The sequence below is a fragment of the Convolutriloba macropyga genome, chromosome 1 (assembly GCF_964194025.1).
Source record: "Convolutriloba macropyga chromosome 1, txConMacr16.3, whole genome shotgun sequence".
Lineage (NCBI taxonomy): Eukaryota > Metazoa > Xenacoelomorpha > Acoela > Convolutidae > Convolutriloba > Convolutriloba macropyga.
In genome coordinates this window covers 34,786,649-34,813,418 of record NC_134468.1, presented here as the reverse complement: position 1 = coordinate 34,813,418, position 26,770 = coordinate 34,786,649, and the positions used below count along the sequence as shown (strand labels likewise).

Here is a 26,770-nt window from a genome sequence, read left to right as displayed (position 1 = left end):
ATCATACACAAATTTCAGCTCTCCATTTTTCTCAAGTCAATCAGTTATTCTAACTTATTCTGCGTGTCAAGCCATTTCTCTTCTACAGGTCAAGTTATAAATTTTTCTGAGGCGTTTTATTCCGATTGCGTGACGTTCTAAATGATTACAGATCCAAATTTACGCTGATCAGTTAATTTAGAAAAAAAGACATCTTTTAAATTTTTCAGCTCGAATTCAAGAAATTAACTATGAAATAATTGTCGCTTCAATGGCTTTCAATAGATACCCTCCTCGGATCTTTGTCCTGTATATGCTCCAAGAGGTCAAAAATGACAGAAAAAGAGTCAAAGAGTCAGGCTAGCCTGGCTTAGAAGCTCCTTCCCTCAATACGTGAGTTCGTAATCAAAATAGAAATTAATTGAATGAAGATATCGAAAACATTGGCAAAATTCTAAACATACAACAGGGCATTTTGTTGATAAAACTTTCCTAATATCTCCAACAGCTTAATAAATTTTTAGTTAAAAAGTTGCCAATTTTTCTGGTAGCTTAAAACAGACCAGTCTTTGTACGCGCATGCTCATGAAATCATTCAAATAACAAAAAGGCGCCGATTAATAGACGCCAGAATATTCGTGATTGACAATTGCTGCTGGAAACAAAACTAGATAGTTGACATCTTTTGATGCCAATACGTGAGTCTACACCAGTAAATTAGCAAACAACAACGAGAAAGTTGGTCCTTAAAAGCAAGATCGCTTTTAAATGCTTTTAAATACTGGTACCACTTAAGCATTACTGCATGCTTATTCTATTTCAAACTAATCGTTAATATTAAGAACAAGGACTTTAAAAGATCACTGGAAGCTTTCAGCTTTTCAATAAAGACAAAAATTACTATCAATGGACTGATCCGAGGCTCAATTCCCAGAGGATTGCTAGAGCATGAAAGACTTGAAAACGGTACAAAGTAAACACGGCAGACTTAGTCTGTCATTAAGTACTGAATACAGACATGCAGTGAAGTATGTTTACTCCGCGTAAGAGGATTGTCAATGTAAGATAAGCTCTGTACCATATAATACCAGCAAAACAATATGAAGAATAGAATAAAATCAAAAATCCTTTAAAAGATACACTCGGAAGAAGGGCGAATTTCAAGGCAAAAAATGTCACAGTAACAGAGCACGATTCAAGGCAGCTCAAATATGGCCAGAAAACCAACCTACGCTGAAATTATGGTAAAATGAAGCCTTTTAAAATCACATTTTAATATAAACCATTTCTTGAATGGAAAGTAAACAAATAGTTCTGTAAACAACTCATGTATATACTGTCGAACAAGAAAATCAGTTTACGCTAGCGGCATAAGATATTAATGGCGACCGTTTCTGTATCGGAATTTGTGTCCTGGAACCCCCAAGCTACACACAGAGGTGGGAGGAATCCACATAATATACAGCATACAAGCTTAATTGAATTGGATTGAGGGGACAGCAAAACAGAGAATGGATGGGGAATAGAGAACTGGTAATAATAGAGGGCCAAGGGAGCAGGGAGTAGCTTGTTGGAGTGGAAAGAGGGGTGGAAAGGAAAAAAGAGAAGAAATTGAAACTCTTCAGCCGGGGAAAACAAGGACGCGGCGGAGGCTGGCTTGCAATTGGAATACACGCGAATGAACATTAACAAACCAAATAACCAAATACTTGTAGATTCTTGTCACCACCCTTAAGCAACCATCCCACTTAGTTAAGTAGCAGTTGTCTTAAAAATCCTCCAAACGTCTTTTATTTTCACCGAAAAATTTGTACACCCTGTTAGAAAGCACAACGGAATCGGTAAGCGCATGAACAATACATACAGCATTGCTCAAAAATCATATTCGAAGATTTTCGATATTACTGTATGAATTAAAAACGGCATTAGCTCAGAGTGGATGCGCGTAACCATTAGTTAAATTCGATACAGAAGTACATCTGCATAACACTACACCTGCGCTTAACCTGGGAGATGGGTTATAGTGTAGTATAGTATAGTAATGAAAAGCAATGGAAGTAACAGCCACAGCAGAAGATATTATTCATTAATAATCAATTTTCCTTCCTCTATAGCGCAAGCAACCAACCTACTAACCAAAAAATGCCGATGATGAGAGGAGAGAGAAAAAGCAGAGAGCTTGGAAAGAAAAAATGGGAAAAAGATAGAAAATAGTAAAAATAGATAGAGCAGATTAAAATCCACCTCCACGTCTGCACACAGCTTAGCGAAATACGATGGTATGTGCAGAGAGCGTAGCAGATATACACTACACCGTGGAGAGATATAACACCGTGGCACAGTGCGGAGAGGGGAAAGGGAAAACAGACTGTAGTGACGTCAGCAGTGATTCTCTATAGATAGATAGCTAGATAGAAAGGAAGAGGGTTGATTGATACATGAGTGGTGAACTCATCTTTCGCCTTTTTATGTTGCAACAACGCATCATGCGTGCAAATATAACACCAATCAAAAGCATTTTGAATCCCAGACATTCTTTTATAAACGAGCCATTCACTAAAATGTGCTGCTTCAAAATATCTCTAGTAGGCGCTGACAATCAAAGGTCGCATTATATTATCATCACACTTCAGAAGCAAAAGCATTCGAGTAAACACAGGTCAAAAAAGTTCATATTAGGGTTAAATCAGTAGGTCAGGAAAAACCGCTCGGTGATCAAAAACTCATATCTAACGCATTCTCAATTCTCAAATCCTTCAAATCACAATTTTTTCGTGGTGATAAATGATGACAGATAATACTCAACATAGCGAATCTAATTGGTGAGATAAACTAATGTACATGATTTCAAAGTTAAAATGATTAATTAATGGCTGTTGTATAAATAAAACGATAATCAAAAATGAACGTGAAGATAAATTTTCATGACAATTTAACTATGGAGCAGCCTACCATCATAACACCAGTTGCAAAAATGCCCCATTGCAAACAAATAATATATTGAAACTAGTTCCACTTCAATTATGTCAACGCAACGTTCCATGCCCTACTGAAGGGATGTTAAAACATTCAGCACCACGGATATTCACACAGACCCTCTAGTTGTGGCTTCTGGGCCATTTTTATTGTCAACAATTTCTATACATCGTAAATGCTCCAAAAATAAAAACACTGCCGTATTATAACAAACAAGGGTTATGAATTTTGGTATCAATTATTTTGAAACCCGAACAAGTCATAAAAAAGCTCTTTCAACTTTTTTTCCAACAAATGTTCCAATACTTTCATGCAGATTACACAGACACGGCGGTGTCAGATAGAACTGATAGCTTGACAATACGGACTTCCAAAATATATATACTTGCACAGGGAATCAAGGGATTTGAGACTTTGATTTTGATCTTTTGGTTAAAAACGTTTTTGAGCAAAAACAACCTTTATACAGACAAACGATATTGCAGAAAAATTTGCCTCAGCTATAAATTTTGTCTTTCAGATTGCTTTTTTGAGAGCAATCCAAAACTTGAAAAACAATTAGCGGAAAGATGGGTTTCAGTTCGCCATGTATTAAGTGAAGTGCTCTCATTACGCTCTATTTGTAGCCATGAGAATTTTTTCCACAAATGTAGCAATACTGTACAAAGCAGCAAAATTGTTTCGCAAAATTACTCACTTCCCAAATTTATCGTTATCATTTAAATTGTTGCTAAAGAATAAAGCCAAGCAAAAATAAATTTAAAGAATGGATGAAACTAGCATGCAGAAATCAAAATAATTTCGAGTCACGTGATTAAAAAGCTGTCGAATTATGTACAACAAAAAAGTGAGAAAAATATAGCACGTCCTGAATTAATTCAGAGAATTGAGAACCTTTCATGCCTGACGACGTGGCTGATTTGCTTACAAGAGGAATTTGTCTTTTTCGTTGATGTAACCATCGAATTTTGAGATCTAGTGAAGAAGTCGAATAATGAATGAGCAGACTTAGCTGCTCCTAAACGCGCCATCCTCTTGAAAAAAAGTAACAATAGAGGGACAACGGGGTCATAAAATGAAGGCAAAAAGGCTATTTTAAATAGACTTTTGAAATTTAGTTCAGTCAACGCATTAAAAACACAACTAGCGTTTTGACATCTTTCAACAGAAGGAACTATGAAAAGCACAAAACACTATTCATGTAACTTCAGACGAGTTGGAGCAATGAAAATGAACATTCTCATTGCATTGTGAAAAAAAGCACCTATCAACATTTTCAACAAAAGATTGACCCCTGACTGGCAGTTAAATGTTTCACACTGTTTAAACAGGCAGGACAGTTGGTTGTAAATAGAAGCAACGTTGTGAAAGCATTACCTTGATAATCACAAACGAAACCCAACGAGAAATGAAACAACGGATGCAAATGTTTCTCCGTGCTCTGCATTCAGTGAAGTGTTTTCATCCTCTTTAAAGTACTGAGAATTTGTTTCAATTACGCAGTTTCAAGTGAGTAATATTACACTGATTTCTTTTGTTTATTTTAATTTTTTGATTGTGACTAAAACCTGCAGCCCGACAACGAAATTGTCCAATTGCCCGCCAATTTCTTGCTGAGCAGTCCCCATAAAAGCATAAAAAATAGAATGAACTAATGAAAAACAGCAAAAAGACATCAAACGAAGAAGATTAGTGTTGCAATGAAATTAGCGGAAAAAGGCGGAAATACAACTCAACGAATCTTTCAAAGCAATTGAAAATTAACAGTTTACAAAAAAACAACAACACTTCGTATCTTGTAGCTATGGTGGTATTAAACTCTTTGGAACAATACATAATTCATATCTGAGCAAAGTAAGCGCCCCACAAAAGTACACACTAAACGCTATTATAATAAATGCCAACATAACCACGGGGACTGGAAATGAGGGAAAAGAATAGCAAAGTGGGCTTCTGAAAAAATGGCATCAAATTTTCAGGACAAAGATAAAGGCTCGTTCAGCAGAACAAGCTAAAAAAAGTGCAGTAATAAAAGTGCAAAGACTCATTTATAAACTTCTGTGAGACAATGCCACAAATACGGAAATTGTTTCGAACAAAATTTTGCTAACGAATCTCTTGAACGAATGCGATAGAACAATGTCAAAGTCGATATAACCGTTAGGTATATTTGAGAAGATTGAATCAGATGACATACATTTAAAGTAAGCACTCGATACCTTCAAGCCAGAAGTTTAAAACTTGCTTGCTGAGAAGGGTATCGAAATAAAAAAAAACACAAGGTGACAAAATATTTTACTTTGATTTAATTCAAATTGTCATCAACGAAAAGATAAATCAGTTTCTTTTTTTAAAAAGAAGGAACAATAAAATGGAGAACAATAGAGCCGAATAAAAGTCAGAGTTCAAAAAATAATAAATACAAAATCGTCTAAGTAAAAAACTTCGGCTGTTAAATGAAACCTAAAATTATATAAAGCTTTGCCTCATTACAACGGAAGACAATGGTATATAGGGACAGAACTAAAAATCGAGTGATATTATACCAAGTACAAATGTATTAGAACAAAAACAGAATCCCATTAACTGATTACCGCAATTGCAATTAGGAATTTTTAAATATCATTCGTGATGAACTCAGCCGGTGAAAAGAGAAACAGTGATTATTAGTCATGATATTACACTTCAAAAATCTCGCGCAGAACTGTTTCGTCTCTATTCCAAAGAAGATTTTTACGTTCTAAAAGCAAATTACCATGGTAAGGCTATGAGCTGGTGAGGCCATGGTGCAAATTTGACTGTGAGCGCAGACCTTTAAAGACAACGCTGAAAAAAGATAAAAATTATCTGAATTATACAATTAGGAGCTTACTACTAGCAGACTGAGTTGACGCTGCTTGTATCAACTCATATCAGTACTTTTAACTGGTTGAACATCTAACATTTTAAATAAAATTAAAACTCAAAATTTAGTGTTCCGACACCACTTGTGGGGGGGGGGGATACTTTATTATCAAATGAGTTTTTTGTTCAGTCAATTGTGGCCGATCGATATATTCATCGTTGAGAAAGGTATCATTAAGAAGCACGTCCAGCATAGAATTCGAAACAAAAAAGATTTTTTTGCATTTCACTTTTTCGAGGACTTATCGAGGTTTTAAATTTTTTGCGAACACGGGATATTTGGCATGATTTTGTTGACTTTTAGCGTAATATTTGTTCAAATTAACACTTTCTCTATGAAAAAATTATTTCAAAATTACATTTCACGCTACAAATTGCATCAATTTGGTGTTTCTTAGAGACGAACGGAGACAAAAAAAGGCTAGTTCTGGTCTCACAGAGAAGTTTACTATCAAATATTTCGAATTCTATTTGAGAGCTCTTTTTTTAGAAAACTTTTCATATTTTTTGTTTATTTAAGTCACTTAGAGACTAGTCACCTTTCATATCGAGGTTACGTTAATTGCAAACTTTATTTACAGTCAGATGATGCCCCATAAACAAAATATTAGTTTTCAAGGAATCGCTCATAATTTTTGGCTACGACTCTTGAGTGTTCGTAATGTTTACTGAAATTTTGATTTTCTTTGAGATTTTACATAAATTTTGTAGTCGTATGGCGTTGACTCGTTTACTAAAAGTGCATCAGGCCTTCTAAGGAACATTAAGTGAACCTATCTAAAGCTTCGAGTGGACAGTTAATGGCTGTTAAGACTTTAAAAATAATTTTCCAAAAAAATTTTTTCTTGAACGTTAAACGATCTTAAACTTAATTTTGTGAATAGGACGTCAGTCTCAGTAAGGACAGGACCCCTTCCTTTCTACTGCAACAAAAATAAGTCGGATCAGCGGTTTTTATCTTCTTATTGGTTTTATGACTTGGATGCCACGAGTTTTCATATATATTTTTTTGTATTTTTGGACAATCTCTCAATTTTGGTTCCTTTTGAAATCTTATTACATTATTCCAAAAAACGAGAGTTCCCATTGGCTTAGAGATGACGTTAAATGAATCATGGATAAAGTTTTCAGAGAAAAGCTTATGGTTTAAATGGCTTCGACACTTTCTTCTCGCACTTCTCCACTAAACTTTTGGTTTTTGCCAGTATTTGTTATGTTTTAATAGTCATAAGACTCATTTCGATGTCCTATTGATGACTTATGAGCAACAAACAGCATTAACTTCCCATCGAGGCATAAGTTAGCGTATTTATTGACTTCCGTTGAAAGCCACTGAAATTAATGGCGTTGATACTACGGGTTTTCTCAAAAACTTCGTGGTTTTAATATTTTTGTTAATATTTCTTGATTTTGAAGTTTTATTGTTAAAGAAACAAGAATCCCATTGCTGTTAAAAGATTAAATGAAAAAAAAGTTTATTCAAAAATTAATTTTTTAATGGCTTCGACACTTCCTGTTTTTTTTTAATTCTTTATGTAGTCGTAAAATGCTGAGAGGTCTCATAAGCTTCTAAATGAGAAAAAAAATGAGTGATACTACTCAATTCTGCCAGATTATAGGAAATAGTCTTAAGTTTGATACAATTTTTTTTAACTTTTCAGTTTTTGTTGTTCTTTTCGTCAACTTGTAGCTTATTCTCATCATTGATAGGTCCCATCCAACTCCTTGTAATTCAAAAAAGTTTCTACTGATATTACCTGGTAACTGATGTATTGTTTGTTGGAAAATATGCGTTTTCATAAATGTGTTGTGAGTGGTCAATATTTGTTTTTTTCTTTTAGCACATTCGCGTAAAAACAGAGTCCAATTATTTTCAAATGAGGCCCACATGCTTTCAGTATAAATTTAGCTAAATCAGATAATTAAGAGTTGAAATATAAAAACAATATTCAGATATTAGCTGATGATTTTGATGGCTTCAATAATTTGTGTTTTCCCAAATTGCTTGTAATGGCTTCAATAATTTGTGTTTTACCAAATTGCTTGCCATTTACTAAAAAGTTTTCCCAACTCAAGTTTTCCCAAATTGCTTTTTAGTAATTATATCAAGAATTATTTTGTTGAAAGCTAATGATTTTTAAGATGTTTGAAATTACTTGGTTTGAAAAATGTTGATTGATTTTTGAATTTCGCCGGATTATTTCTTTCTGTCGACTTGTTACCTAGTCTCATTAAGGAAAAGTACCATCTGCTGTATAGTTAGAAAAAACTAAATTTGTGTATTTAAGGTGTTATGTGATTGCATTTGGACGTTGTTACTAGGTGCTTCTGAATTTAGATTTGAGTTTTTGCCGTTAAATTTTCGTTTTTGCTTATTTTGTGTGGTTTTTTTCTCGTAGTCTTATTAATGGCAGATCTCGTGAGCGCTGTAATGAGGTATGGCATTATGTAATTCGATTAGTCGTTTGGGTGTGTAAAAATTTATTTTAAACTCAAACATCTATTTTTGATTCTCTTCATTTGTTTGACAATTAAGTCAAAAATATGTAGATGAGCTTGGGTCGGAACATCATGTGCGAACGCACATTAACGAGACTCCTTGCTTCAGATTAGATAATCAAACTGAAAAAATTATTTTATCTGAGTTTGCAATTAACAACTGGTAATTTTTGTCGATTAGTAGCGTATTTTGCTTCTTGACTAAGCAAATGCTAAAATACAACAATTCAGCAATATTAGATTTTTAAAGCTCGATCAGAGTTATATTTCATAAATTTCTTAATTTCCCAAAAACATCGTGATTAACTGACTAATTATCACAGATCTCAAATGATTTCTTTCTGCTTGTTCCTCAAAATCTGGAAGAATTTGCAAACCAAACAGAAAATAGCTGAAAATTAAAAAAATTGTTTGATTGGACAAAAATGGGTTGAACATATGTCTCCAAAAACAAATCTTTATTTTTTCTTAACTGTAGGAAAGATAACGTAACTGTGGTTCTGCAATACAATCGAAAAAGTTGCTTGTTATCTGAAATGATCGAAGTAAGAACAATTCATTAAAATCGAGGCTAAATTGATATGAAATGGCGCCAAAATTTGCTTTCTTCCGCAAGTTATGATATATCTGAACTCTAGACACAGATAGCTTTAGGAGGGTAACGTATTGGTTGTCCTTTTATGCTATGCAAAAAGCCCTAAATTTTCTTAAATAATCTTAAAAGAACTAAGTTTAGAACAATTTGATCCAAATTTTGCACCAAATGTATGTGAAATGAACACAAAATTCTAGAATCGGAGACCTATAGTTTGATACCAAATATATTAGTCTTGGATGTCCTCTATAAAAAAGTCTGAAAATAAAAATAGTCGGGCTAGCATAAAATTCTCCCTCCCTCCCCTCCCCCCCTCCCCCCCCCCCCCCCCCCCCCACAAAAAAATATGGGAACAATAAATTGCGTGTCATTGAAACCCAATTGAATGCAAACTTATTTTAAATCTAAGTTGAAGAATTTCATCAATATAATCTTAAAAGTCAAGAGAGGTTTATCAACGGGTTCAAACTTGGAAAACTGAACACCGTCTGGGAATTGAAAGAAAGGCCATGAGCTGTTTGATCGATGGCAGCTCTTAAAAGACGAGTAACGGATCTATACATTAATTCCCAGAACTTTCAATTTGAGTTACCTTGCGGTGCATGGTCTAGACAATTCTGACATCTCTGTCTAGATTGTAGCTTGTTCAATGTACTCGTAAAAAATTTTCCCGTAAAAAATAAGTTGAACTGAAAAATAATGGAGGCACTTTTCCAGGCTGAAAAATGACATCTATTTCATCACGCAAATGAGAAATTTACATCACCAAAAATACAAATATCCTTTGCTCAATATTTTACCACAAAGTTGTCATACATTGTTAATTACAATACAGCAACAACAAGTCCCAGCAAGGTGCGTTTGCACAAACTATGCTCGCAAATTCGTCCAACTACTCTTGCTGATAAAAATTAATTCGTGATTCTATTTTAAGCCTCTGTTGCTTCCCGGAGGTTGGTCGCAGAGCAAATCAGCGCTGAATCAGTCTAAAGACATTCTGTTCTTTAGGATGGCCAGTACTCTGTTCATGTCACTATTTACACTGACCAGTCTGAATTATGAGTAAAATTTACTTCATGAAAAATCATATGTTCAGCGTAACTCCCGCCAACAAGGTTTGCTTTATATGCGATTCGAACTTCTGCGTGGGTACTTGTAACAATTAATTTGCGTAGCAAGTCGTAACCACTGAGCTAAATGGGCTTTGTTTTAATTGCCTACAAACCAGCTTAAATATAAACAATGTGTATACTATACTATAGCAATTACTAGTTACAAGCTACAAAAGTATGACGTTACTCTGCTCAGATTTAATTTTGGGGTATGAGTAATTTTCAGACAAAACAGGATAAGTTTAGCCTGGGCGAACTCTATGACCTCAATATAATCATGATGAAGAAATACTGCACATAAAGAAACCTAAAATATTCTGGAGATACAATGCTTCAGAACTGAATTAAGTTTTTTTTAAGTTTTTTACTCTTGAAATGTGCTGGTTCAGCGCTGAAAAGCTCTGCGACTCAAGTCCGGGTTACAAAGTTAAAGTAAGCTAATAAACAAAATAAAAAAAGATGAATTCTAAAAATAATTCTGAAAAAAAGATTAAGAAACAGCCACGAGCAAAGGGATAAAAAAAGCTGAAAAGTAATGATAGAAATAATTGTTAGTAAAGAAGAAGCAATTGACAATCCTAAAATTTGACATTCAAAAATATGAATTGAAATAATTTTTTGCCCAAAAATGCACATTGTTTACCTTTTATCGTTTCGATAATATATTACCAAAGATACAAACAAACAAACCGTTTTCGTTTTCTATAAAGAAGGTTCATGAGAGCTACTTATGATGAAACTATCGGCTCATCAAAACTGAAAAAAGGCAAGAATTCTTACACTTTGCCTTCAATTAAATGATCAAATAATTGTTCCTCTATTTGCTTTTTTGGCTATTATAAACCAAAATTGCTTCCGGTAATTTTGTAGTTGATTGGTTTTGAGTAAAAACTACTTTGAGTGAAGCATTCACAATACATTTTGAAATTATGACCATTTTCTAGGTTGAACCAAAGATTTGATTACAAACTAGCAGGCCCCTAAAAGCAATCTTCAAGAATTTCAAACTTATGCAAGAACATATGTGCACATACCAATGCTAATTTCGATTGCATTTATAGAAAACGGAAAGTTTGTATACGATCTTAAATTCAACGAAAATTCTCCGCAAAATAAAAAAATGAGTGCAATGGCTAGAAATATTGAGCACAAATGCCAAATCTGAATATAGATGAAAGTTCAATATGTGTTCTGTTCTGATGAGAGTGAAACAACCGGCTAACGTCTGAAGACAATTCACTCGAAACGGAAGTGGGGGCTAATGGCGTACTGCCTGGGCGGTAAGCTATAAACTTCACTAACAGCTTAAAACAAACTCGGAACCTTCTATAAATCATTAGTAAAATACAAAGACCAAAATTAGTCCAAAAATTAATTCAGTTTAAAAAAGTGTTTCGAGTGCTTAGAAACGTAAAATTAGACCAAGCAAAAATCGAGCTAAAAGTGAAACAAGTATGACGAAAATCCAGTTCCATCAAAAAAAAATTGGTGGAAACCATCTGATTTAAACCAAACAGATTCCTAAAGCCCAGCTTCTGCCTGACTACCAATCTTATTGCAGTCTGAACAATAAGGAGGCGCAGCAGAGGACGAAGAGAAAAAGAAAAAACAAAGACAGCAGGAAAGCAATAGAAAAAGAAAAGAACCAGAGGATCAAAGACTGAGAGTGGTAGAGGCAGAGAAACAACAATACCGCGAGAGAAGAGAACAGAAAATAAGACAAAATGACGAATAAGAGAAAAAAATTTAAAGAGGTAGAAAAGGGAAGAGGGAATGAGCCAGAAAAAGAATGAAGGCAAGAGACATAACAACCAAAAAGGACAAAAGAAGAGAAACAAAGTGACAGATAACGATAGAGAGGAAAAAGGACAGAGAGAGAGAGAGAGAGAGAGAGAGAGAGAGAGAGAGGAAGAGATAGAAAGAGGGAGCGGAGAGTGTGTGAGCGAGAGAGGAGAGAGTCGAAATAAAAGACGGAGACAGGTTAGACAACCGAGCAAAGAACTAAGTGCAGAAAAAAATTAGAAACATGAAGATAGTCAGAAAGACAGAGAAAGAAACGAAAGATAAAGCAAGAAGATATGAAAGGACAAGACAGCAAAGCAAGATACCACTAGAAATCAAGAAATAAAAGACAGGAGCGGAGAAGCAGAAATCAGATCTTAGACAAAACCATTCTTTAAACTGAATTCAAAATCGAGTAAGATCTTCTGTGAGAAAAGTTTTTGCATCGCGGGCGCAGTAATATCGTAGAGAAATTGTGTGTTCTCAGTATAAATTTGAAAGGAGTGCATAGACCTAATAAGAGTGCATAGAAAAAAAGCAAAACAAGAGCGAGAAAAATTACAATCACGCAAAGACGCGAAGGCAGAAAACAATGAAAAATCAAAGAAACACAAAAAAAGTATCAAGAGAAGGCCAAATTCAGCTCCGCTCAGCTATCACTATTGCAGCTACTTAAAAAAAGGAAAAAAAAAGAAAATTCGCGTTTTTTTGGGCAATGCTTTTGCATCGTTTTCTTTTTACATCAATTTCTAATTGAAATATTTTACAGCTGCGCTTTTTCGGTGACTGACTGTTATTGCAACCCTGTAGTTTAATTTCGGTGCATGAACCGTTTGACATCTGCATTTTCTGGGCATTGACTCTTTTTGCATTTCGGTCAATGACTTTCAATCTGCGCTTTTTCGGACATTGACCTTTTAGAGATCAGCTTTTTTTCTTCTTAACATTGCTGCTCGGGATTTGTCTTCTTAAGAATGCTGCTCGAGAGCGGTTAAACATCCCCTTCAGACGCCTGTTAAACATACTTTTTTGCCTTTCGTTAAATATTGTACATTATAATGTCAAAAAAATATATAGGATGGTCTCTTTCACTTTTGGAGGGAACAGGAAAACATAGAACATTTTTGATTTCTGGCGTTTCAGCTGGTAGCTCCTGATAAAAAAAATCATTATTATCATCGTAAGTGTTAATGGTAAGTGCACCTGTTCCATAAAATTGCTCGTGCTTTACATTAGTAATGTTTTCTGAAAAAGTTACCCGAGGATTTTTGATCAATTCTTTTCCCCTTACATTTGTATAACCATCGGCTAACTATTTCAGTTTTTAATCTCAGAATTCAAACAAATATCTTTCAGTTTTTAAAGATCTCTACGGTACACACAACTTAAAATAATTTCTGGACAATCTGTATAAGGTAAAACAGCATTGTATTCTCAAATAAGTCTTACATACAATCACAATGAATTTAAAATTGATTGTGCAATACACTGGAGGTCACTGACGATTGTGTAGGAATAGATACTGGGCTCCATCAATCAAATTTATCAATAAAGTAGTTCTAAATTATTTTTATTTCTTGAAGTAAGCAGAGCGTTAAAAAAGTTCGGTCTGTAAGGAGCCAAAAACCACACCAGAAAAACAAATCCCTTGCAGTCAATGAACCTCTTGATAGAGTTCTCCTCCTGAGATAAAAAGAGCAGTCTTCGCAACATGAGAAACGTATTTAGCAAACTTGAGCTTATCACCAAAGATAGGAAACTTCAAACTATCGCTCACATCGACTTAAGTTGAACTAACTTTAACTTTTTTCGGTCAATTTAGTTCGAGGATTCGATATCAATAAGTTCCGGTTTGCTTTCATTAACCTTGAGGCCAGCATTGGAGAACTAATTGAGAATATCTTACAGGAAATAGTCGAATGTTTCTGATCTATTATCTTCCAGTAAACAATTGAAATAAATTAATGAGTCATCTTGATAGACTTTGAAAAACAGTGATCCTGGCGCAGCTTCAATGAACTTGTGCAGCCGATATGCTTATTGTTTTTTATGATGAGATCATAGCTGTTGCAATACACTCAGTCATCTCAAATTTCTCTTTGGTCAAAAATTTGAGTGTTTCAGCATCGAGACTGTCTTTTTTTAAAAAAATTTTGATTGCTTTCTTAAATTATTCAGCAAAAACACACTGATAAACAAGCGCCTAAACGCCGCACTGATGCATTAATGAGCCAACATTATTTTTTTGATAACATGAAGTCAGAGAATCAGAATTTCTGAAGTAACAAACCGGCCTGGGTGCCAGCTACGCTCACATCTGTTCATAGGTTGCCATAAATTTTGTCATAATCAGAAACAAATTGAAAAACATTGAAAACAACTGGTCAAAATATGCTTCGTCCAAAGTGGGGGAAAGAAATTAAGGCAATGCTTAAAATCAATCAAGCTGACATTGAGAAACGGTTTGATAAATTACAGCTGCAATCCGAGACCGCCCAAAACGCTCTTCTCACAATTCAGCTCTAAATTTGGGCACAATTATTAGCACAGGTGCGGAATAACAAAATGATACTAATGCCAGAGGGAAAATGAAGACAAATGACCTAAATATTGCAGCCAAAATTTCTCTGTAAACAATCAAGAAAACCACCAGTGGCAGAGTATCAAAAAGATAACAAGCACTTTTTCTGAAAGAATAAAAGAAAAAAGTCAAATTAAATTTCAGATAATATTCTGTCAAGTCGTCACGTTTAATCAACGATGCTTAAACGCATGAACTTGAAAATAAAAACGGGAAGAAAAGGCGAAAATAGCTCAATAAAAATCACACAGGATAGGAGGTGTTAAATTATTGTTTTTCCTCATATTTAACCGGCTACTCTCAAATGTTTAAAGGGGGAGGATAAGTGCTCAACGCACACAATGCCATGCGGCACACTGATAAAAGGAAGCTTATTTGTTTTCACAAAGCGGCAACGAATTTAACAATTCTAACTCTTACGTGCTCATAGGAAATAAAAGCCAATACTTTAGTAACTGTTAAAGAGTGAAATAAATAGACGTGACGCTTGCACGAGGACAAAATTACGAAATAGAGAGGAAAAAATACAGTAACATTTGATATTTGCGAAATGAAAAAAAGCGGAAAATAAAGTAAGTAGTTCCACTAATGGATAAACACAAAAAGTTGCGCGCCAACTTATACTGTAAACAAAAGTAGAATAATAACTATTTACGCAAAGCTCCTTTCATTTCCGCTCCCAAATGTGAACAAATTTTTCTTCACTATTCATTGAAAAAAGGGAGCATGAATAAATAAGTATGTGAATTATCAAGCAAAGCTTCCCTTAATAAATACCATCGACGAGGGACAAACAAAGTGCGCTTTTGTGGTTCGCTCCACTATCTGGTGAAAAAAGCAACGCAACAGTGAAAAACAATTTATGAATAAATTATCTGTTATTTTCACGCACTGAGAAACAATTTGGGCCACTTCTAACAAAACATTAATCGCGAGAATCTGAAATTTGAATAGCGATTATAGATACTATCAATTTGTGTTTTAAAAAATACAGCAATTTACAAAGCATATGGAGCAGTAGATCTCCAAAAAGTTGCAACAGACTGACACTGATATTGAATCAAAAGTGAAAAATTAATGAAGCATATACTTAGAACGATACCTTAAAATCGCTACAATTAAAGAGTATAGTTTCTGATAGATGTTATATTAAACGAAAAACCTGAAAAAAATAAAACCGAAACCATGAAGCACAATTTGCTCACATGAAGCAACATTTGATGCTTAATTTTTGAATCTGATCAAAAAACCAAATCACGCCACTATAAAAACAATTAAGTTAAGCTTGTTCTGAAATACAAAAAGAAGCAAAATTTGACATAGCCGGCCAGAAAAAAGTTTTCTACCTGAATTCTCAAAATACCAACAACATACACCTATAGAACAAAGACAACAAACTCCAATATCTCAGCTAGATTTGGAAATATATCTTGTTTTTGGAAGCTGCCCTCATAACCTTCAATTAGATTGATGACCTTACCTCAATTAAAGTAATTTGAGTCATTTTGAACGTGAGGAAAGTGATTTTAAGAGTGAGTCAAGTCATGGGTGAGCAAAAAATTATTCACGCACATGGAAAGTCGCACAACAATAATAGCGACAAAAGAGGTCACGCAAAAAGCTCAGTCGAAACATTTCATGAAATATCATGAAGAAGCTGCTTGAAGTGAGCGTGACGTTACAGGTCGAAAAAACTCTGAAATAAAAAAAGAGGGCCAATAATAGCGCCACTAAGCTATCGCTAAAGTAGCTATTAATTAAAAAAAAAACTAAAGCCGAAGATTAAGTACGTGAACAATAGAACAAAAGTGCTCTAGGCATAGCATCTCCCTAACTTCCTCTTGATTCTGAGTTAGAATTTGAAAAAAGATTTGGTTGCTGATCTCATATTACCACATGACTCTGATGTTTTAAAATCATATGACCGAGCCAGTTAGATCATTCAACGTTCTCTCTATTTAAACAATTTCTGTCTGAATCAAAAAACGAAATGCCCAAAACATTCCATTTAGCAAAAAATAATTGTAGTTTGAAAGGTAACCGGATAAATTGATACATACAATCCGCAAGTTCAGCAATTTTGATCAACAACCACAGGTCACAGCAATAAGGGTACATTACACATTACTCAGACAGACTTTCTATAACAGCTCATAGAAAGGGAGAAAATCAATACACTGCAAAACTCTTTAAAAAGTCCCATCTAGTTGCGATTTCACCACAACGATCCTGAAAAATATGTACAAATTTCGGGAGCAAATTTTATGTGCTCTCATTTTATTGAAAACTTCTTGATAATCCCAGTTGCAGACAACTGGTTTACTTAGCGCACAAAGTCTAAAAAGCAAATTCGGCGAACTAAAGCAAACTTTCGAGTAAGAGTTACTCACTTCGCGTTCTTTAACTTAACACCGAGTAACTTTCTCTGTAAAAGAACAATAGAAAAAATGAGTGTCAGGACAGTTTACCGAAATCAATTTTACCCAATGCCATTATACCCAATGCCATTTTAATCAATGTCAACTTACCCAATTTAACCTATTGCTAAATTAAACAGAACGATTATTTAGCCGACTATAAAACAAAATTGCCCGTGGGACTTGATATGAAACCGTCACAACCGAACATGGGATTAGCCGACTATATAATTAAATGGCCTGTGAGACTTCATATGAAACTATCACAACCGAACATGGGATTATATTGTCCACAAACATTTTAAAACATCCTTGTAATAGCAACTGCTGATTTACAATTGGATAATTGAACGAAAAGATCAAAGAGGATTGGGTAAGATGGCATTGGGTAAAACGGCAGGTTGCAAAAAACGGCGTAGGGTAAAATGGAATTGCGTGCATTGTCATGTAACCGGAAAAAAAAGGCAATTCAAATTGCATCAAAACTATGTCGAAAAAAGAGAACTTCAGTCACCATGGATATCGGTATGCTGTTAAACAAGATAGCTTCAAAAAGAATTTAACTCGGCTTCAAGAGTCTCAAATATCCGAAATAATGGTTGAACAAAACGTAAAATTCGGGTCAAAATTTTTTTCAAAATTAACTTCTTTAAGAAAAATTTCAAACATATCATTATCAAAACAATTAAATTGGCAACACCCGTCGGTTTTAAGCAGCAAAATTAGCTACAAAGCTTTATCGAAAAACCATATGCCACACTTTGATACTACCAAAAAACAATCTTGGCTGTTACAATCCCCGAGGTAATCGGGGTTAATAATATTATACCAGTCCAAAATTTCTGTTTAAACATCTTTTGGCCGACTGATATCTTTTGCGGAGATATAACTATTGCACTGGAAAGGGCGAATGGATCGAATGTTCGCGAGATATTTTAATCCTTTCATTTCTCGAGAAAAAAAACGCTTTTACTTTTCTTGCCAATTCAGCAACCTAGATTTAATCCAATTCCATTAGGAAAAGATTGCTCCGCCAGTCTATTATACTCTGTCCCATAAGCATTCTGGGATTCTGCTAATCAAAATATATTAATATGAACAGGTAATTAATAATATACAATTATCTATTAAAAAATACAATGAAAAATAATAAATAACAATTAATCGGATATGAAAACAATACGCAGAAACACAATACCGATTCACCTTATTTCAATTTAGAGCTTAAACAGAACAATTTTCCGCTTCACTGTGACTTTTATAGCATTCAAAGTCATCATTATCAGGCACATTTTCTTACAATTCTGCTGGCTACAAATACAAGGAGGTTCGGTAACGTGCGTTCGCAAAAAGTTCCGACCACACTCATCTACATTTTGCACTTAATTGTCTACCAAATGAGGAAGAGATTAAAAAAATAACATGTTCAACAAACAGCTAAATGAATAAACAATCTAGCTTAGAGGGCCAATGAGACCGAACATGGGATTAAATTTTCAACAAACAATTTAAAACATCCCTGTAATAGCGACTGCTACTTTATAATCAGAAAATTGAACGAAAAGATCAAAGAGCATAGATAAACTTGGTGTTGGGTGACTTCGGGCAAAATAGCAGGTTGGGTAAAATGGCGCAAATGAGGAAGAGGTGAAAAAAAATAATATGTTCAACAAACTACTAAATGAATAAAACAATCTACCTTAGAAGGCCGAGTAGAACTCTCATTACTATGACTACCAGAAAAGACAGCGATAAAATCAAACAATTAAAAAATGAACTACGACCGAAACTCGTCGACCAGTTAAAACGTTGCAATTTTTAAAAAATGTCAAACTGATCAGAAACATTATGCATCAACTGAAATCATAGATAAATTCATTTATTCCTCTATAGAGAGTGAATGAGACCTCTCATCCCGCATATGGCAAACGACTACAAAACACAACACGCAGAAGAAAAAATTCAAAATTCGAACAAAAACAGTGTCCCAGCCAATTAATCACTAGCCGACTATATAACTTAATGCTCCATGCGACTTGATATGAAACTATCACAACAGAACTTGGGATTACATTGTCCACAAACATTTTAAAACATCCTTGTAATAGCGACTGCTGATTTACAATCGGATAATTGAACGAAAAGATAGAAGAGATTTGGGTAAGTTGGCATTGGGTAAAATGGCAGGTTGGGAAAAACGGCGTAGGTTAAAATGGAATTGCGTGAATTGTCATGTAACCGGAAAAAAAGGCAATTCAAATTGCATCAAAACTATGTCGGAAAAAGAGAACTTCAGTCCCCATGAATGTCGGTATGCTGTTAAACAAGATAGCCTCAAAAAGAAATTAACTTGGCTTCAAGAGTCTCAAATATCCGAAATAATGGTTGAACAAAACGTAAAATTCAGGTCAGAATTTTTTTCAAAATTAACTTCTTTAACAAAAATTTCAAACATATCATTATCAAAACAATTAAATTGGCAACACCCGTCGGTTTTAAGCAGCAAAATTAGCTTCAAAGCTTTATCGAAAAACCATATGCCTCATTTCGATACTACCAAAAAACAATCTTGACTGTTACAATCCCCGAGGTAATCGGAGTTAATAACTTTATACCAGTCCAAAATTTCTGTTTATACATCTTTTGGCAGACTGATATCCTTTGCGGAGACATAACTATTGCACTGGAAAAAGCCAATGGATCGATTGTTCGCGAGACATTTTAATCCTTTCATTTCTCGAGAAAAAAACGTTTTTACTTTTCTTGCCAATTCAGGAACCTAGATTTGATCCAATTCCATTAGGAATAGTTTGCTCCGCCAGTCTATTATACTCTGTCCCATAAACTGGGATTCTGCAAATCAAAATATATTAATATAAACAGGTAAAATAATAAATAACAATTAATCGGATATGAAAACAATACGCAGAAACACAATACTGATTCACCTTATTTCAATTTAGAGCTTAAACAGAACAATTTTCCGCTTTCCTGTGACTTTCATAGCATTCAAAGTCAGCATTATCAGGCATATTTTCTTACAATTCTGCTGGCTACAAATACAAGGAGGTTCGGTAACGTGCGTTTGCAAAAAGTTCCGACCACACTCATTTACATTTTGCACTTAATTGTCTACCAAATGAGGAAGAGATAAAAAAACAACATGTTCAACAAACTACTAAATGAATAAAATCAAATATTAAATACGACCGAATCTCGTTGTCCAGTTTTTGAAAACTATTGAAAACGCAATCAAAATTGCATCAGAAAAAACGCATACTAAAGATTAACTTGTACTTTATTAAGAAAAAAATGGACTTTTCCTCAATGCAACTTGGTAACAAGTCGACAAGAAATGAGCGAAAGAGCAAAGTTTAATAAAACGTTGCAATTTTGAAAAAATAATGTCAAACTGATCAGAAACATTATGCATCAACTGATATCATAGATAAATTCATTTATTCCTCAAAAGAGAGTGAATGAGACCTCTCATTATCCCGCATATGTCAAACGACTACAAAAAAACGACAAAACACGCAAAAAAGAATTCAAAATTCGAACAAAAACGGTGTCTCAGCCAATTATTCATTAGCCGACTATACAATTAAATGCCCCATGTGACTTGATATGAAACCATCACAACCGAACATGCCATTAGATTGACAACAAACCTTTTAAAACATCCTTGTAATAGCGACTGCTATTTTGCAATCGGATAATTGAACGAAAAGATCAAAGAGCATTGGTAAAGTTGGTATTGGGTAAAATGGCTTCGGGCAAAATAGCAGGTTGGGTAAAATGGCGCAAATGAGGAAGAGGTTAAAAAAAATATGTCGTTCAACAAACTATTAAATGAATAAAAATAGTCTAACTTAGAGGGCCGAGTAGACCTGTCATTACTATGACTACCAGAAAAGACGGCGATAAAATCAATCAATTAAAAAATGAAATACAAAAACTCGTTGTCCAGTTTTTAAAAACTATTTAAACCAAATCAAAATGGCATAAAAAACGTATACTAAAGATTAACCTGTACTTCATTAGAAAAATAATATGGACTTTTCCTCAATGCAACTTGTTAGCAAGTCGACAAGAAATGAGCAAAGTTTAATAAAACGTTGCATTTTTGAAAAAAATAATGTCCATTTGATTAGAAACAATATGCATCAAATGAAATCATTGATAGATTCATTTATTCCTCAATAGAAAGTGAAGGAGACCTCTCATTATCCCGCATATGTCAAACCACTACAAAACGACAAAAAATTCAAAATTCGCACAAAAACGGTGTCACAGCCAACTAATCGTTAAGCTGTTCACTAAGGACATTTTTAGTTACGTTTCTTGCAAATATCCGGCCATTATTGTGATACAGCGAAAAGAAAACAAACCTATAAAATTGGCCGAATATGCAAAAATGACTCATATTTTTGAAGTTTCGTCGTACCGAGCACAATTTAAGAAAAACATGCTTTCGAATAAAAGAGTAGACAGTTTGTTTTGATTTGAAACTTCTGCCAAACCTAATTTCGCCTGTTATAAGTGAGACTACTAAATCAAAAGACTATAAAACAACATTCAATACAGACAGAACTAAAAAAAATCATTTTTTAACGAAACCAGTGTGGAAGCGATAGTGTTGAAAACAAAATCTTCACTTGCGTCTCCTTTGAACATCAAAGTGCTTTTGTAAAACGACTATCTGAAAACAAAAACAAAAAGAACCACAAGAATTGAAAAGTATCGAAAACTCAAAACTCTTCTGAAACAAATTGTCTAATCCCTAAGGACATCACTCGGAAAGTTTAACAAAAAGAGAAAATATTGTTTGGTTCAACAAAACAATTAACCAGATCTCTAAATAATGACGTTAATTTACAAAAAGATTATAAAATTGTTATAGACGAAAATCGGACTAAAAAGAGAAGTTGAAGAAAACAGTTTAAGAAAAATTGAAAGTCAATAAGACCATTAGCTAAAGACTGAGATCAGATATTAGGTTATTTATAAATCTATAGTTGACCATTGAGACACTTTATTACCCGATCTTTGGCATACAATAACAAAAATTAACAACAAATACAGGGCAGAATAAAACTTTAGCAAATTCTGCAAGGAACGGTGTCGCAGCCCTTAAAACCATAAGCTATGAGAACAATATATTCAATTAATAATTTTGCAACGCTTATTTTAGGTAGATTGCTAAGTAATATGATGATTAACAAAAACATAAAAAAAAACAGTGAACAGTCAAAAATGGTCAATTATGCACAAAAATCACAAATTTTTGTATAAAAACTTGTAGTTCAAAAACCAAGAAGCCATTATTTTTTTTAAAAAAATCCGCCAGAGATTAGTTTGTACCTGATATGAAAGAATCTTTGAACTGTATTTTCTGAGAACAAGCTAAAAATTGCCAGATATCAGATAAAAATTGAAGTTCAAAAAATCACTCAAAACTTTCTTAAAACAAATATATTCGATATCATAAGAGACATTAGATAACACAACCGAAAGGATTGTAGAGGTTCACCTACACATTTTGAAGAAGCCATTTCAATCTTTAATTCGTTCAAAGACTGCAAAGTATTCAGACTGCAAGAGTATTCAGACTTCTGTTTTAGTATTCAGACTGCAAAGAGAATAACAATTGAAAAGAAAACAAGAATTCAGTTAAAGTTTTCTAAAACTCTTCTTCAAAGCCATAAAAACCATTAGGTTCTCTGAAAGCATTCTATACCTATAATTGGTATCATTTTTACGTACATGGGAGCTGTCATTAATGGAGCCGAGAATTGAAAAATTTGTCAGTAATCATCATTATCAAACAATAAAAGCAAAATAGTTTTGAAAAAGGCAGCACCAAAAATAAAAATTTAAAGTTTCCCATGGTAAGAATCCATGATGATATCAAACCTCTCTTTGATTTCGGCGCGCGTCTAACAAACCAAATAAGTGTTTCAAATCAAATGTTTGCGAATTAGACTAGCTTTTAAGTGAAATATTTCAAAAAAAATGATGAAATTTGTATAATTATCGAGTTGAATTTGCAAAAAAACGGCAAAATTTCAATTCCAGAAGACTTTTAAGGCACAGGATCCATTTGAGAAAAAATCGTCGAATATTCACAAAATTTAAACCTCGATAACTCTTGGTAAAAAACGAAATTCGATAAAATCTTGCTAATTCCATATTCTAGGATGTACGCGCTTTTTAATGATACCACTCACAAATCTCTACGATGAATATATCGATCGGCCAAAACTGACTGAACAAAAAAACCCATTTGAGTATATAGTTCCTCCTTCCCCATTAAAGTGGGGGTCGGAACAATAAAATGGTTCTACGACATACACTGAGCACTGAAGAAGAATGAAATAAATTCAGTTCCGTGATCTCCTTTAAAAACCCTTTTTTACACGGAGGCAGCTAATGCTCTCTCAATTTATGAAGCTCGTGAGTTATCAGGATCTCATTTCCAGAGCCAGGTCAACTTGCGGACTTTTTCGCACAAACTTGAATGTTCTACAGTCCACTCTGTAGGGAAAATTATGCGGTCATCAGCTGTTATTAATTTAGTGAAAAGCAAATAGACACAAAACATTGCAAATTTACAAATACCATTGGACATTTGCTCCATTCATAGAAAGTCTTCGGAACATCAACTTCACCTTTCATACAATACTTCGGGTTTTTTATAGAAACATCTTTGCAGGAGAAACAAATAAACAAAAACAAAGTATATTAATAAACAAAATATACTAGCAGTGTCTTTGTTCCCCAGCAGCGTTTTTCTGATCTGATCTAAAAACTGATAAAACTTCTGTTCTTCTACTTTCAAGGTAGTATTCTCATGCGATCTCTGTAACAGCCGCAAGCACAATTTTTCACAGTAATTTCATTTCTCTGGTACTACAAACAATCTCGTTATACATTAAAAAAAATTGTTCATAAAAATAAAAATAGTGCTGTATATTTTTTGAAAGAAAAATTTTCACGTTTAAACTTAGACAGAACATGCTTTAATTTTTCTTGTTTCCTTTAACTTTTTATAGTGCTCACAAGTCAGCACTATCAGCCATATTTTCTTAAATTCGTGCTGGTTAAAAACATAGGTTTCTTCCTCATTCACTGATGACTTTGCCAGTCGTCATTTAATCACAACTTGTCAAAAGTTTTCATCTCCTGGGGGCTCTAACTCTATAATATTAATACTACGTCGAATATTAATAATACTGACAATTACGAGGTCGGAACAAAAGTGAAAAAAGAATACTACCAAGATATCTAACCTTAATATTGCTTAAGAAGGGTTAAAAGGCGTTTGTATTTATGTTAAAATTTACTGTGAAGATTACAAATTAAAATAATACATTTACTCAATTCTATGAAGGCTAAAGGCATCAAATTGAAAGGTCAGTTCACGTCGACGGAATCTATTGAAAAGAGTGAGATACTTTTCATGGACAAATTTCAGGGAATATGCGCTATATAGATCTTCATAACCTGGGAACTGGTTCACGTCAATTATATAATAAGCACCAGATTCAGACGAGACAATTACGTCAATTCCAAAAAGCATTAAACCACTAATTTCGATAAATTTACTAACAAACTCAATAACCAAGTTATCATCAATGACAGCGTCTTCACGAACACCAATTAGATCGCTCTTGCTTTTAACTTTCGACACATCGGCAGTAGAGAAATTGATATAATTTTTAGGATAAAAATTGGGGTAGAAATTTTTGACGGATGGTCGTCGAACTACAAAAACGTGTTCACCAATGACATATATTTTAATCAAACAAGAACCGTGATTGATAAAAGACTGAAGAGAGAAATAACCAACAGGAGCTTCCCGTAATACCTGATCAAACTGCTGTTTGTTGAAGACCAGCTTCATTCCGTGATCGCCCACTGCATCGACAGGTTTACAAATAATTGGGAAAGTTAAATTATTACAAGTTAAAAACTGATCTGAGTTCTCGGCTGTGACATTTGAATCAATTAATACAGTCTTCATCCAACGTAGTTTATTGTTCACTAGTTTACACACTTCCATGCAAAGATCTTCTGTTTTGATTCGATTCAACAATTTCAACACACTCCCTAAATTGTTCAAAAGTTGCAATTTGGGATGTTCGCGACTTAGCTTCATCACGCCGTTTATAGCATTTTCTCTCTGCTGTGAATTAAACTTCGGATCAATTAACTTGTATATTAGCAAGTCTAGCGACTCAGGTTTTGCATCCTCCAATAATACATAATCTTCACTGCAGACTAATGTCATTTGAATGTTGTGAGGTTTCAGAAAATCATTAAGAATTGGTACCCTAAATTTTGTCATCTTCGATTTTGACATCCAGAGTCCGATACGAAATATTTCCTCCGATTCCATATCAGCTGAAACCATAATTTTACCATTCACAATTTAACTACGACAACAGTAACCAATAGACCAAGATTATCTATTATTATCTAAAATTATGCGAGCTATAAAAACAAGGCAATATGGGACCTTGACTGGAAAAATTAGGTCGCATCCAAATGCATAAACTTACTTTGAGAGAAAGTATTAACGTGAAAGTTCAACCCTCTACCCGTTATTTAGCTCGGCGGGTTCAATTCCTGTGAAACATAAATTTGAGAATAGGTGAAAACCGGAAAGATGCTTCAAGGTGGAAAATCGCGAGAAATTTCCCACAAAGGCAAACATGAGAGAGACAAAATCAATAGTAGAATAAAGCCCTTTGTACCTGAGAATCATGTCATTTGTTTTCTAACATCTATTTATTTTCCAAAAACGAAGCCATTTTATATTCTAACGGAGCGCCAATTCAAAACCAAAGTCATCCATTTGGAGACTAACAATGAAGACAAAAATAACTTTATTATCCAGCATCGAATTCTTGGAAAAAGATAAACACCCAAAAATTCCTTTTCGCTTTCTCATATTTAGCAACAAATAAAATGTGCAAAAGAGCAACAACACAAAAACATTCTGTGCTTTTTTGGGTATCCATAAATATGAAAAGGCGAGCCAAAAATGCCATAAAAGACAACCAATTGCTGTCCGCTCAATTACACTTAGAACCAGAGAGAAAAATCTACCCCTTGTAAGGGGCTTTAAAAGTAAAGAAAAGAATTCAGATATGTCTCCGCATTTTTTATTTCAATTCAGTAATGACACTACATTTGGTCCCATTACACAAAAATTTTAATGATAATAACTTAGACAAACATTATTTATACAATTGTAAGATTTCACACGAGAACAATCTTAACACGCTGGATGAGCACAAAACAAGCCGCTGAAATTTTGATAAAGAATAGTTGCGAGACACGAATTATAGTTAATTCAAGTTCAATAAAATTTTTCAAATATTGAAAGAACAGATGAGAAAAAAATTTTATATCTGTCTGAACACGAAGAATTGCAAAAGAAAAAAACTTAGGCGATAGTTCAATAATCACAAGTCAGCTAAACGTTCTTCAGACAAAATTCGGAAATAAAAAATATTCTTAAAATTTATTTAGGAAGTGATTACTCTATTAACTGAACTGAGGATATGACCGGAGGCTCGGTATGGCGAGTTCACACAATATTCCAAGCCCGCCCATCGGCTGGCTTGTCTTCTTCCAAAACGAACTATTCGAATAGGAGAGGCAGTAGTACAAATTATTCAAATAGTAAAATTAAACAACATAGCTGGCAGATTGCCAGAGAACAGCTGCGATAGCGTTGTTGATCTCCAGCGTTAAAATTAAAAAGATAATAAAAAATAGACTAAAAAAATTCTCCAATTAGCTGCTCTCAAATAACTTAAAATTAGAGTTACAAAAAAACTGAGTTGATATTATCCCTTAAAAAGTCATTCTGAAAGAGGGAAAAAATTTGAGTAAAGTAAGTCACGTAAGACCA

At 34.0% G+C, this 26,770-nt stretch overlaps 1 protein-coding gene across 3 annotated transcripts in view; it reads right to left on the bottom strand.

Annotated features, from left to right (window-relative positions):
• Positions 1-24,030: 24,030 nt before the first annotated feature.
• The window catches only part of LOC142338176 (inositol-tetrakisphosphate 1-kinase-like), a 29,194-nt gene continuing 26,454 nt past the window's right edge, over positions 24,031-26,770 (bottom strand). For 2 of the 3 annotated variants that reach the window (XM_075387819.1, XM_075387827.1), the window contains exon 2: positions 24,032-25,251. In XM_075387819.1, coding sequence (XP_075243934.1) covers positions 24,221-25,246 — 1,026 coding nt within the window. In that variant the 5' untranslated portion in view covers positions 25,247-25,251 and the 3' untranslated portion in view covers positions 24,032-24,220. Of the gene's footprint in view, positions 25,252-26,770 lie in introns of all 3 variants that reach the window. The other variant, XM_075387814.1, reaches the window with a different exon arrangement.